This window comes from Ilyonectria robusta (genome assembly GCF_021365365.1).
Source record: "Ilyonectria robusta strain PMI_751 chromosome Unknown BGZ61scaffold_22, whole genome shotgun sequence".
In the NCBI taxonomy this organism is placed as follows: Eukaryota; Fungi; Ascomycota; class Sordariomycetes; order Hypocreales; family Nectriaceae; genus Ilyonectria; species Ilyonectria robusta.
Genome location: NW_025764456.1, coordinates 60,380 through 73,786, shown reverse-complemented (window position 1 = coordinate 73,786; position 13,407 = coordinate 60,380). Strand labels below are relative to the sequence as shown.

Genomic DNA, 13,407 nt, shown 5'->3' with positions numbered 1-13,407 from the left:
TAAGGCGTCTCCAGCTGAGGGGTTGATGACTGCAGGGGTCCTCAAAAGACGCCAGGTAATTTACCATTTCAATTACTATCAATACACCCATCGATCGCTGCGTGGACACCTTCGGTAGCACAGATTCATCCTGCAAACAGTCGTTAATTGATTAATTATGTAATTAACTCATCTTGTGGGATCGTCCATACAGGATGGTGGCAGTGAGACCTTGACTATGACCAGGGCTACTGTCATGACCCAAGTCACCCAATGTCCATCCTAGTCTTTGGAACTAGGTTTTGTAAAGAGGTTTTCTCATATATCTAGGGCTAGATATGCCAGCACTCAATGGATGACCCATGGCATAACGGTATCACACCATATCACAAGTCCATTTTCCCTGGTCCTAGTACTTGATTCATTATGGAGTTATAGGGTAAGGACGAGAAAAAGCTTCCAGGGAAGGGCTCAGCTTTCGATTACGGGGTTCTTGCCTCGTTACTGGTACTTCACAGTCTCAAATTAACCAGGTCGTTAGGAATAACTTCACTCGTTGATTACTTATACTGAAGTAATAGACTCATCCACTCATCCACTAAATACACTACCAATTCCACTACACGATAGCTTCAAATAAATCCACTACCCTGACGGGCTTCGTGGATTAAGCTCCAAACACTCCACCGCCTCCGCCAGTGAACTTGATGGAGTCGATTGCAACATTGGGGGGGAGGGAGAGAATCGGGACCCGGCCGAGGCAGATGAGATTGGGGCAGTCTCCGTGTCAGGGGGGCTCCTGTCAAATGGGCTCATGCTGGCGCCCATACCCGTGAACACTTCCGTGTGGGTATTTAACGGTGTCTCTCGAGGCTTAGCTTCCGTGATATCCTCGTCCTCCCCATCAGAACTGAGGGCGCTAGTCTGATCGATTTTGATGAGCTTCTCCTCAAACCAGAGCCTGAGATCAGTCATTGGGGGCCAATCACCCCCAATTTTGCCACCATGTCTCTCATCTTTGTTCTTGCCACGGCGAGTCTTGGGCTTGAAATGCGTGCGACGGAGATGCGCGGCCGCATTGTAGTATGCGCCGTATTCCTTGCCGGCAACACAAGACTTGCACTTGTCCAGAGGGTTAATGGCCTGAATATTGGACACAAGGCCAACTGTGGCAGGATCGCGGCAGACAAACTTCTTGACAACGCCCTCGTGCTTGGCTTTGATATGTCTTTGAAGTTCGACATCACCTCTAAACCCTTCAGGATGCTCGCTGCACTGAGAGCAATAGGTTCTAGGATGCCTGGGGCGAACAAACCTATCCGATCGCTCCGCCGAGGAAGAGGGAAGCGAAAATTTGGAGTGGTGCTTATGAGCTGTCAGCCGAGAAGTTGCCCTTGTAGATATCAGCGGGGTGTTTGGCTGAGGGGAGCGAGGAGAGATGGCTCCTGGCGTTCGTTGCGCTGTTGCCGATGTAGTTGTGTCGCCAGCGCCGTCTGCTTGTTGGCCGAAAGGGCTAGATATGGCCATGGTAGATGGCACGGGGAACCCTTCTTGTGCTGAACCCTGCTGTGCCACGCCCGTTGAAGTATGTTCCAAATTGCCATCAGCATTTCTAATGGGCCGCCAGAATCCGCCAAACCGCTCGCGTAAATCCTCCAAGACCTGGAACGCAGGTACGATGAGTGCAGAACCTGTTTCGATGCTTGCTGCAACAATGTGGCCGATCATTTCTCCACTTGTAACATCGAAAACCCATGAGCCAGAGTCGCCCTCCCTTACGTCTTTGGCTTTGTCCAGAATAATGGTCCATAATTCCTGACTACCCGTAGCGGCAGAACGAACGACAAACAACGGTGTTTCCAGCAATCGCCCTTTTGTCTTGCCGTGGGAAGATGTAGTCACAACAACCTCTCGCGGTCTAGGCTGGTACAGTGCCACTGGTGGCCTAGTTTCACGCGATCGTACTCTATTATCAAGTTCGATTCGACTCACTGGAACGAGGGCGTAGTCCAGTCCAGGGCGAGAGCTTCCTGATGATGTGATGAATAGAGTCTTGGAATATATGGTGTGGAGTGGAGGATTGTGCTCTTGCGTAGGCGAAGGTCGTGCTTGCTTGTCAGATGTTGGTGTGACAAAAGGAAGCTTTGGAAACTGCAACTCCTTCCCCGAAGTCGTTGGCTGCAAACGTAAAGGTAGCTGGTCGGTGAAGCTGCGTCGGGTTTCCAGCGGCGTCCAGCTCTCCATGCTGGTGGGTTCATCGCCCACTTCATCAGGCTCCCCATCAGCGCTCAAATCTTCCGAGAGGAACTCAAACTCGTCTGGACTTTGTGGGAGAAGAAACGACGGCCCTTCATGTCCTGGAAGAGAGTGGGCTGCTGTCATGACAAAACGGGAGCCTTGCCGGTTGGCCATGATGCCACCGCCAGTCGCGATGTGCTGCCAGATTTCGTTCGTCCCATCCCCCCGAAGTAGAAGTATCTTTGATCCTCCGAGATCCGATGTTGAGCTCTCTATCCGCAGAATTGGAGCACTAGCACTGTTGGTGGTGTCGTGGTCATCGCTTCCACAGGCTGTCATATCCCACAGCCCAGGATCCCGGTTCCAATCGACCGATTTCCACCCGGGATATGATTGCAAAATCTCGTTTTGAACGAGATTCCTTAGTTCTCTTCGATGTTTCTGGTCTCCCGACGCAAAGCTGATATATGGTACGGCTGTCCGAGAACTGTATCCAAACATGTAACAACCCAAGACAACGTATTCAGGAGATTCGAGATGTGTTTGGGCAATTTGGAGAATGTTCGGATAGATTTCCCGGAAAGTTTCGGATACAAGACCTCTGGGTCGCCAACATCCCCCCAGTGTCAATCTCGCTGGTAACGGCAGTGGGACAGGGTCGCCTACGGCGTCCTCAAATGATGTTGGCATGATCACCTGCCTGTCTGATATTATATTAGCGTCTCCCTACATGGAAAGATTCTGTAGAGAGCGTGCATTACTGCTTTCTGGACTGCGCTCAGAAGCCTTCTGGTGACGCTAGGGTAGCTTTGATAGCAAGCCGACGGTTATCCACTATGTAGGACAGTCTAATCCACCAGTGGACGACGTGAAGGACCTCGGATTGAGTATATGACGAGTGATAGCGAGTCGAATTTTAGTTTCCAGGAGCTTGGGCATCTAGCTCACAATGTAGGCATGCCGCAGTCCCCAAAGCCAGGTATCCAGCTCGATAACTTAGATTCCAAGGGCACTTGCTAGACAGTAAAGGTCTTCATTCCCAACTTATGTTGTTGGATTGCGCAGGAATGCTGGGTGCATTTTCAACCCCTCGACAGTCACATGTCCCATCTGAGACTTGCTGTGAGTTTCTACTGGCCCAGGCCCCGCATTCTGCCTCACAATGCAAGCCACGTCTTGCTGTATAACTCGTTCTCGATTTGAGGCTTGATTTCTTGTCGCCTGGTTGGTAGCTAATCTAGCTACTTGCCGCTCAGAAAAAGCCCAACGAGGCAGTGCAAGACTAATATTGCCGCTAAGAATAACGCCTAGCAAGGCAGTGCAGACCACATGAATGCAGTGGACTGCTGGGAACGATGACACCGGAATGCAATAGATTTTATTTCGCCAGGGGACAACCCCAGAGGGCTTCTCCCTGCTTAAAGTTCTACAGTCTATCCATTATCGCCCGAAGCTGCACAGTTACACTTACACGCGGAGCGTGATCCGCGCAATAATGCATGCAGTAGACAGACAGCGTAAGCATACCCCGCAATTAGGCTCACCGCTGAGCGACATAATATTCCAACTCAATATCTTTAGTTCCAATAATTTGTTTCCACGAGCTCTTCATCTAATTGTATTTTGTCTAAACATATCATATAAACAGATCAGCAGCGCCTGGCTCTTCCCCTAGATGCAAATGACGACCCTCGGCTAAAGACTCGATCAGCGGCTGACTTCGGACGCAGGGGATGCGCACTAAAGGGCGACAGGAACAGATACTGTAGATTACCTTACCTTAGAAGATGCAAGATCTCGGTAGTAGGAATCCAGCTATTAAATCACAGACTTGGTAGCCTAAAACCTGAACCGATTAGATTCCTCCGTCATCTCTTTTTTAATTTTCGCCTCCAATTAACACTACCTGCCCAGTGAAATCCCGTCTGCTCCCTCAACTTAAACACGCAATAGAATCCTGAATAAGGTCTTAAAGCTCGCAGCCCGAGAAGAAACGAATAATACCGGCTTCAAGAGTCTCTAGCTGCAATAAAATTGGGCTGTGATCAGTGCCGGGCCGAGTGGCTGAGTAGTGGCGCAGCAGGCTGACACATGGAGGCAACCAAAGGCTTACTTACAGAAGACCCAAGAGGTCTGCATTAGGAATCCAGCTTTTAAATCGCAGACCTCGGAGTCGGATTCCAGAACTGATTAGATTCTTTCATTTTCTCGATTTAAATTCCACTTCTTATCGATACCACCTGCTGAGTTAAATATCGTCTGCTTACTCAACTTGAACAGGCGACAGAATGCTGGCTTCAAACAGCAAGAATGCTGAGGCTTTGCTCGACATGGAGGCTCCTCTGTTCCCTTCGTTCATGTCATTCTCTAACCTTCCACTTGAACTTCGAAGACAGATATGGGAGCTGTCTCTTTCATTAAATGGCCCAGTTTCAAGTGCCTGCGTACTTCCAAAAGACTTTGATCCTCATGCCAACCAGTTGGCGGTTCGCAACCCGTACTCGGCGTTGATGGGGACAAATAAGGAGGCTCGCCAAGTTGCTCTTGAACTGATGCCTTTGGAAAGAAATTACAATCCTGACACGGATATCCTCTACGTCGGTCCAGATGCATTCTATCACTTTTGCGACATATGCCGGGAGGATGATTGGCCCTCCGTCATACGGCACTTGGCACTCGCCTTACCTGTTGCCGATAAGGGGCTGTGGCTGCCAATTGCCATGGAACGGTTGGATCGACTGCAAAATATCTCAGTCGTTTACCCCAAGGCGACCGGAAAGGTCGACAAGGATGACGATGTTGTTCTTCCGAACACGGCGCATAAAATCCTCAGGACGTTTACAGCCGACGAAGCTGCCGCTTTTCGGATATCAGCCGACTACATCTACGAAACACATGGCGGGGATCTTCACATTGTCTGGAACAAGAGCGCTTCAGAGCATGTAGACTTTGTTCGGGGAGAATTGACTCGATGGGCAAGAGGGGAAAAGCCTCCATGTTGGGATGAGGAGGCTGACAGGTTGAGGTTGACCTTTGATGCAAGGTGCTTTGAGTCTGCGTTGGGTTTTACAGGGAACCACGCTGGTGTGTCTACACTTCCTTCGCAACGCGGTCGTGTCGGGCTTCTTTAGCCGCATTTCAGTGATCCAGATGAAGATAGGACAGGGAGATAGAGAGAGTTGGTACAAAAATGAATAAGAGTCGTTATGGCCCATCTGCATCTGAAAGTCCCGACTTATCTGCTCAACTGTAGCCCCTCGTGGCCCATTTTAATACTCAGCGCCACCGAATATTTGCTGCGTCACTATGGATACCATTCAACCATCTGCCCCCCTTGGGCCTTTCACAAAGAGATATCACTAGCTATATCGGGAGTCGGCCATCCAGATGGGGACGAGTTGATGTTGTGAGCGACCTGTTCTAGTCAAGCCCAATGCGCCTCAACGCGATGGGTGATTCGGCAAGTTTCTTCCAAATGACTTGGTTTTGGATCAGCGGCTTGCCGAACTTTTTCTTCTCTATCGCAAACACCAGGGACAGGCAGGTTTTGGCATGTACAGCTAGACCACTTCTCCTCGCTTAGTTTCAGGTTCCACCATCATGCATCATTCAATGACCGCAAGCTGTCCCTTATTTGAACCTATATTGAACGAGAGATATACATAGCTCTCATGAAGGCTGAGAAGGCCTTGGGAAGAGCTCATTCACGCCCTAAGCTCTAACAAACGACTACGTCATTATACTATTAGACATCATGTAAGCCACACCCTAGGTGTCTGATACCCATTGCCTCCAGATTAGGAATTTGCCCCAAGTCTGGACCGACATCTCGCTTTCGTCGGACTTTGAGCGAGGCATCAGTGACTTTCTGCTTGGGGATCAACTTCGTTCCCTTCTGGTCAAGAACGGTAAGAATATGGGCAGCGGCCTAAGGATATACATTAGCAAAGCCAGCGTATAAAAGTGACTTCATGCGTACCTTGGCATTAATAGTCAGAGTCTTTGGGTCCGGGTTCTCGATGGTGTCGCAAGCCTGGTGATAGCAGGGGTCCTGCTCGACAGCGGTGCCTAAGATGGAGTTAGACGAAATAGAAAATAGATGAAGAAAGTCAATAGCAGCCATACCGGTGTGCAAGAATCCAAATGGCTTATTGAGGATTTGCCAGAATGGAGCATAGTCGCTGCCATTTGTGAGGGAAGCGGGGGTGACCTCTAGGCCTTTGCTGGTGAAATAATTGACAAAGAGTTTCTCGACGACTTCAGAACCAGATGGAGCCTTGACACCGTATGTGCTTCCATCGGTGTCAGCAACACCAAAAAAGCCTTTTGCCACCATGTCGTAGTTGAGATAAACGAGCAAATCGTTGACTTTGGCTGCATCGAGATTTGAGCAATAGTATCTGCTTCCCAGCAAGCCATTTTCTTCCGCGCCCCACCAAGCAAACCGAATCGTGTTCTTCGTTTTGTACTTGGACAAGGCAAGGAAAAGTTCAAGAATCAATGAACTCCCGGATCCTACATCGTTAGTGATGTTTTAGTGAAGGATGGGAATGTCCTAAATACCATCATCATTGATTCCAGGACCTGCCTGGACGCTGTCGAGATGTGCTCCAAGCTAGTTGTAACTATTAGTAAAGTGAGGACTATCAGAGTGAGATTCGTCGTACCATAATAACATTCCGAGGATCACCACCTGTGGTCTCTGCAAACACGTTTTGAGTAATCCGCGTCTCTATGGTCTGCGATTGTTGAAAATGAGCCGTGGCAGTTTCGCCGGCTTCTAGTCGTGCTTTAATCTTGAGGCCATCGGCAAGAGTGATGAAGCCTGCAGGAACATGTTTCTCAGGGTCAGGTGCGCTGAGTGAGCCAGCAGTAACGTTGGTAGTGAGGTCATGATAGATTATGACCGCAGAGGCACCAGCGGCGGCGGCAGGAATCACTCGCCCAGCAAGGGTGCCTCCAGTAGGACAACGAAAACGCTGGACTAGAACGATTTTGCCGTCGACGTCAAGACCATCGTAAGACGAGGCATCACATCCAGCGGCGCCTTCAGGACCAAGAACAATCTCAGCGGTGATGCCTTCTTCACTGGTCGATGGCGAATACGTCAATCCATAGACGTAGATGGGCGCATCGTCCACCGTGAGCTGGATAGAGTTGACGAAGGCAAACAAGGCAGGAACGTCCTGCTTCCAGATCTTGGCGCCTTTGACTTTCGAAATACGCTTCCAGATATAGTCGACCGATGCGGCGTATCCGGGCAATCCAAAAGCACGGTTCCCTCCGTTGTCTAGAGCGATCTCATTGAAGGCCTCCAAATTGCCCATGAGACTTTCAAGTCGGATGTCAGCTTTGCCGAGGTTCAGAATACCTGGCCAAGGGAACCCAAGATCTTATACGAAGTACTCACTTTGTAGTCTTAATGTCGGCTTGAAGTCGCTTTGAGTCAAGCTTGCGTAGTCCCTTCGCCCCCACGAGGCCTGGGCAGGCTACGGCTAACAAGGCCACCGCGGTGTTTCTAAACTTCATGGTAAAGATTATTGCACCTGGATTGTGTTGTGATGAATCCAGCTAGGAATTCGGAGGGGCCAGTGATGAGAGTCACTGGTGTGCTGGACAGTCTCATATTATATCCGTGGTTACATGAGAGCCCGGGGGTATGGTGTCAGGGCCAAGCAAAGCAGAGAGGGGCTGGTGGCAAATTCTAGCTGTATATGAGCGAGGAATAGCGTATGTCGGAGTTCTGCAACACATGTGGAAGGTCCTTCAATCCTGCCAAGAAGAGCGGGAGCTTCGGAATCCACCAAGTGAGCTCCACCTCGCGTCTTTCTGTCACAAGGCACTCGCTGGATCCATTAGACTTGAAAGCTGCAGCACCCCGCTTTGAACCATGCGGATTTATGACACTAGAAATGGTCAGAATGCTGAGAGGTGGAGAAATACGACGGTGGTGAGGAGAATAGTACAGTACCTACCGCTCGGTCAGGCATCTGGGTGTTGGCATTTGGTCTACCAATCCAATTACAGATGCCAGAGTAATGGCGTGTCAATCATGCGGCATTATTGACAGAGCCTGCTATGCCTTTTGGCGATCAGTTCTCTCATGATCGCATTTGGCAGGTCGGGAAACACTCCAAGGCCTTGGCGGACAGGGTTGTTCAACTGTAAAATAACCTTAGAACAAAAGTCCCCGAAGGGTAGCTAGGGCATGATCGGCTTGATCTGAGCATAAATTCATGGGTGCTGGAATTAGCGCTATAGTAAACTACCACTTTCCCAAACTGGCGTGATAAGCAGGGTCTGTCGCAGTTCGATGGGGCTATCAACGGGTTCCTTCTTTATGGCTTCAACACTGGTGAAATACGAAGACGAGATGATGTGTTTTGAAGCCATTTCAGTCGGTCAAGTCCATCAATGGATCAGTCCGCGGATTCAAGTTAACAACGCAGCATGCAGAAATGGGCGGGAGGAATAAATGGCTTCTGTTTCAATGGGCTTGAAGATGATGCGGGTGAATGGCCAACAAACAGCTTGACGTTAATGACTGTACTAAATATGGATAGCAATAAATTCTCAAGTAAAGCAGTAGACGAGTTGACCTAAGAGAGATAAAACTTTCATGTCTGTAGAAGCAACACATCGTGATTATTCCAACGCGGCGTTCGGATTGCTGGTATCCATATCAATCTCATTTGCAATCATATCCATACGCAACTCGAAACAGACCAGACTTAGTTCTGATCCATCCAACTAGGACGCCGGCTTAATGGGATGAGCCCAGGGAAACTTGCCAACCATTTGTTCCTCGCCCGTAACATACTCAAAGACAGGGGTGCGAGCCAACGACGGTGCGTTGCGATTGGAAAAGAACTTCTGAAGTGACTGCTTCGAGAGAATGTGGCGGTCCACAAACTTGTGAGTCGCATCCGCCCACGTTGCGGCTCCGGTGGCCTGGCTTGCACCGGCGAGGCCTGCCTTGACCGTATCGAAGCGCGCGAGCTGGTAGCCGTCAAAGGCGGCCAGCACTTGTTCCCTAGTTGGGAAGGCCTCCGGGTCCGAGGCGCGTACGGCTTTGAAGGCGTGATACAGCTCGTTGGCGAGCGCAACGACGTCGACGATGCCGTTGTTACAACCTGCGCCGGTGCTGGGCGTGAACTTGTGCGCTGCGTCGCCGACGAGGACGATTCGATCCCAGCTCCAATTCTTGACGATGCCTTCCTCGAGATTCACCATGCCGGCCTGGGTCCGGTTGACATAGGCATCCTTGATGGTCAGCCCGCCCTCGATAATAGGCAGGTGACCCCAGCGTTCGACGAACTTGTCCTCGTCCGCTTGTTTATACCGCACTCCCTCTCGCGTCGGCTTCTCCATGCGTTCGTACACGCCAATGACGGACGTGTCCTCGCCGGCGAAGAGCTGGAGAGTGCAATTCTTGCCGTGTGTCTCGCTCGCATCGCCGGCCTTGATCGGAGGGACCGTCGGGAAGCGGATCCACATGGCCCGGTAGGTGGTCAGAAACGGCTCCGCTTCGTTGACTTTGTCCTCTGTGGTGGCCGGGGTTTGCAAGGCCGCTGTCCGCATCAAGTCTCTCACCCGGCTGTGGGCACCGTCGGCACCGACAAGGACGGATCCGGTATATGAAGTACCGTCGGCACAAGTCACGCTGACGCCGTCGGGACCGGAAGAGACATCAATGACCTTCTTCCCGGGCATCAACTTGGCCTGCGCGTCTACCGGGAGGCCGTCATGCAAGGTCTGCATCAAATCGTGTCGGCTGATCACTCGTGGATAGGCGCCGTGGCTGATGGTCGCCGTTAGCTATGGACATCAAGAGGCGTGAGTGTGTAGACTGACTTTTCCTTGAAATGAGTAAACCACAGCGTGTCGCCAAGATCGCGTCCGTCGTGATCGATACGCCTGAAGCGGCTCATCGGGGAGCTGACGCTCTCAATAGTAGGGAGCATGCCTAGCTGACCCAGCACACGCAGTCCGATAGGAAGCAGGACGAGATTTGAGCCCGCATCTTCAACAATCTTGGCGCGGCGCTCGAGGACGACAAAGTCCAGGTTTGCCTGCGACAGGGAGTGTGCGGCCGTCAGACCGACTGGGCCACCGCCGACGATGATGACTTTAAAGGGATTGGAACTCATAGTGGCTAGGGGTCACTATGTAGTGGAGCTGTGGGATGGCTATTGACCTAACAAGTTTTGAGTGACAAGATGACGTGCTGAACACGTAGAGGGGGGTGTGGACGTTAGACGTTTGCCAACGCTTGACATGAATACTGCGAAGCGTCAGGGACTCAGGTACTGAACCCAGTTTGATCGAGTAAAGATCAACACTTCCCCTGGCGCGACTGACCTTCCTTATATGCCCCTGTTGCCCACACGGCCTCGAGCTGGTAAAGTTCGAAGCTCCAAATCGAGACCCCTGATGTTAACCTGGGGGAGCAGACATTGTGGCAGATGGTGTCCCCCCTCTCGAGCAAGGTGGCTAGTGTTGAGCTATTACCGAATAAACATACGCCACATATGCATATCACGGATGCTTAATTTTCAAACCTGGAGCTGTTGCTGCGCATCAGCTGACATTGCAGATGCAGTGCAACTCCCTGGCGAATCACAAGAGGCAGTGCAACGCTATGGATGTCAGCACAGTCGCCGAACAGAGCGAGGGCCGAACAAACATGTGGTAGGAATGGAGTTTAGCCAGTTATGCAGAGTCGCCGAGCAGAGCGAGGACTAGGGAAACATGTGGTGGGAATAGAATTTAGCCAGTTATACAGGGACTCCCACTACAGCTGAATAAGCACTGGCTGTCTATGATAAGGTGTTTAGTGTAGAGTCAGTTAGTAAGAAAGAGTAGAGAAGGTTTTACAGTCTGTCACTGGGCAACATCTCGAGTGTACACCCCAAACACTTCTACTTGACGCTCCAGGCCCGGCATCTCCCGGCTCTGTAGAGAGAAGTGCAGGCAAGAGCCAACCCCTCCCTAAGTATCCCGGGATGAGGCTCTTTATAGCTACAAAGAACACAAAGCTTACGTGGATGCGACATACTTTCCAGTCGAATTTCGATGATTCGCGGCGCCACTGGGAGTCGGCGGTCGACGAGAAGCGGTATATATCGACATCGGGTGTCAGCTGACCCCCTCCGATGTAGGGTTAGATGGGCGCGTACCGCTCTGGCGGTAATACTGCCTACACAGGCTCTGGCAGCGGCGGCTTCAATAGAGTCAGCTCCAGAACAGGCTTAATGCTCGAGAAGGGGATAGTGGCGCTGCTTATAAGCAAAAGATGCACTGCAGTCTACTGATAAAACATACTGTCTACTGGTTTGCGATGCTCTGGGATGCTGAGTGCATAACTGGCACACTGAATGATACAATGTAGTAGTATATAATATGTAGCTAGTTTTAAGTTTTAATTGAACTATAAAGCGTCATGTAGAATTTCTACCACAATACAACATAGCGCAGTAGATTCTGCACTCTCTCTACCTATGCTTCAGAGCTTCGTCCAGAATGCGGCCTACGGCAATTTGAAGAGCCTTGTTCGTCTCATAGGCGCCTGCCCCTTCTGCTGTCACTTCGTTCATCTCTGAAGGCACTGAAAAGCTCTGGTACAAGTTCAAATACTCCTGAGCGTTGGCATCGGCAGAGGTTTGTTCCACCAAGTCCTTCTTGAGCTTAGAAAACTGTATTATACCATCAGTCATGTTCATATCATCAACGGGAGTAAGGTCCTAGCCAAATCATAAATGTAGCATGAGTTTACTAACCTCCTTGGCCCAATTGGAATCATTGTCAGTGTTTGCCTTGGCAAGACTTTGGCTTGCCTGCAGACGTTCCTTGATCTGTGAAAGAATCATTAGTATGCAGATGATAGTCCAACTCTATCCACTTGAACTTGCCTCTGTCTCAGTCAATTCGTATCCTTCGACCTTCATCTGGGCGATAAAGTTATTCCGGTTGTCATCTTGCCCCAAAAAGGAGGTAACCTGGTCGACGAGGTAGAGGTCGTCGACAATGGGGCGCACATCGCCGAACCATGTCAGGTTTGTCTCTCTCTCAGCCTTGAATTTCTTCGCATGGCTCTGGTGGTGTGTAAGCTGGGCTTTTCAGTTAATATAAAGATTAAGGGTGGACGTACGACATAGTAAAACTTGAAGAGCGTCGACCATCCCAAGCCAATGGCATCCTTAAGACCGGCATTTCCAGCGCCTCCGATATCGCCCCATCTCCACTTCTTCTCTGTGGCCCATTCACCAAATTGTCTCTTTGCCGCATCGTATGCAGTGTATGCGTACCAGAAGCAACTGTGGCCGTAGAACTCATAGCCGCCGCCAACAAGAGTGGTGGCGGCCAGAATCTCGGCAAGCTCAAGCACGGTTGGTCTCTTACTAACATCATCCCCGGACGGGCCTCCGAAGACCAACGAGGTTAGAGGGAGAGGCATGTCTGTCTTCCCCTTGCTGCCGAGGGCTTTCGTCTCGGCCGGGCCAAAGGTAACCCAGTCTAGGTCCTTCTCGTTACCTCGCTCAGCATAGACTCTTGCACGATCTTTGGTAGTGTTCTCTTCCACGATGAACTGGACATACTCGTGCTTCCAGTCCGAGTTCAGATCCTTGACACGTGTAAAAGACACGACTCGACAATCAGCGTACTGATCCTTATTGGACCTCAGCAGGTCTGCCCACTCCCTTGTGGGTTTGACAGACCGGCTATCGGTGAAAAGAAAGTTGATAGAAGTCTTGCCCATGGTGACGAAGTTTTATAAAAGAGTTATCGATCTGTGATGATTGTGTGCTTGTGTAGTGAAACAATATTAACTGATACGATGTGAGCATACTTATAGACTTCAATTACATACTCAATCCTAATATCATATTAGAACCAAAAAAACCGCTCGAACTACTATAATTCACCATATAGTATTGCCGCTGTAGAATACCCAAATCCACGTACATAATTGCGCTATTGAAAATTGAGGAACTATTGGTTGCGAGGCTCCAAAAGGGAATCGCGTCTGCGGGGTCTCGGAGGGCCAAGTCTGCTTTGGCCTCCCAGAATCCACTTGGAGCGGGCCGCATACGGATCACTCCCGACAACTCATCACTAGTCTCAAATCGGGATTCACTACGCCGGGCTTGCAGGGGTGTAATGTAGGATGCAACAAAAGAAGTATGTATT

The 13,407-nt window shown here is 50.3% G+C and overlaps 5 protein-coding genes across 5 annotated transcripts; 1 reads left to right on the top strand and 4 right to left on the bottom strand.

The window, feature by feature from the left end:
* Positions 1–534: 534 nt before the first annotated feature.
* Positions 535–2,301, bottom strand: BGZ61DRAFT_459023 (uncharacterized protein). The gene has a single exon (XM_046246833.1). It carries the CDS (start codon positions 2,221–2,223, stop codon positions 625–627), a length of 1,599 nt encoding a protein of 532 aa, XP_046099164.1. The 5' UTR covers positions 2,224–2,301; the 3' UTR covers positions 535–624.
* Positions 2,302–4,382: 2,081 nt separating this feature from the next.
* BGZ61DRAFT_459020 (uncharacterized protein) lies at positions 4,383–5,428 on the top strand. The gene has a single exon (XM_046246832.1). The coding sequence runs from the start codon at positions 4,506–4,508 to the stop codon at positions 5,346–5,348; it is 843 nt and encodes a 280-aa protein (XP_046099163.1). The 5' UTR covers positions 4,383–4,505; the 3' UTR covers positions 5,349–5,428.
* Positions 5,429–5,962: 534 nt separating this feature from the next.
* BGZ61DRAFT_482525 (uncharacterized protein) lies at positions 5,963–7,746 on the bottom strand (the record flags this gene model as incomplete). Its single annotated transcript, XM_046249408.1, has 5 exons — positions 5,963–6,145; positions 6,197–6,732; positions 6,781–6,832; positions 6,885–7,548; positions 7,628–7,746. 5 exons carry the CDS (start codon positions 7,744–7,746, stop codon positions 5,963–5,965), a joined length of 1,554 nt encoding a protein of 517 aa, XP_046099162.1.
* A 1,221-nt stretch (positions 7,747–8,967) lies between these two features.
* Positions 8,968–10,367, bottom strand: BGZ61DRAFT_362259 (uncharacterized protein; the record flags this gene model as incomplete). The annotated part of the gene is made up of 2 exons (XM_046241348.1): positions 8,968–10,035; positions 10,068–10,367. 2 exons carry the CDS (start codon positions 10,365–10,367, stop codon positions 8,968–8,970), a joined length of 1,368 nt encoding a protein of 455 aa, XP_046099161.1.
* Positions 10,368–12,619: 2,252 nt separating this feature from the next.
* On the bottom strand, positions 12,620–13,005 carry BGZ61DRAFT_459017 (uncharacterized protein). Its single transcript, XM_046246831.1, has 2 exons — positions 12,816–13,005; positions 12,620–12,732 (listed from the first exon to the last, which is right to left on the bottom strand). Exons 1-2 carry the CDS (start codon positions 12,974–12,976, stop codon positions 12,624–12,626), a joined length of 270 nt encoding a protein of 89 aa, XP_046099160.1. The 5' UTR covers positions 12,977–13,005; the 3' UTR covers positions 12,620–12,623.
* Between the last annotated feature and the right edge of the window lie 402 nt (positions 13,006–13,407).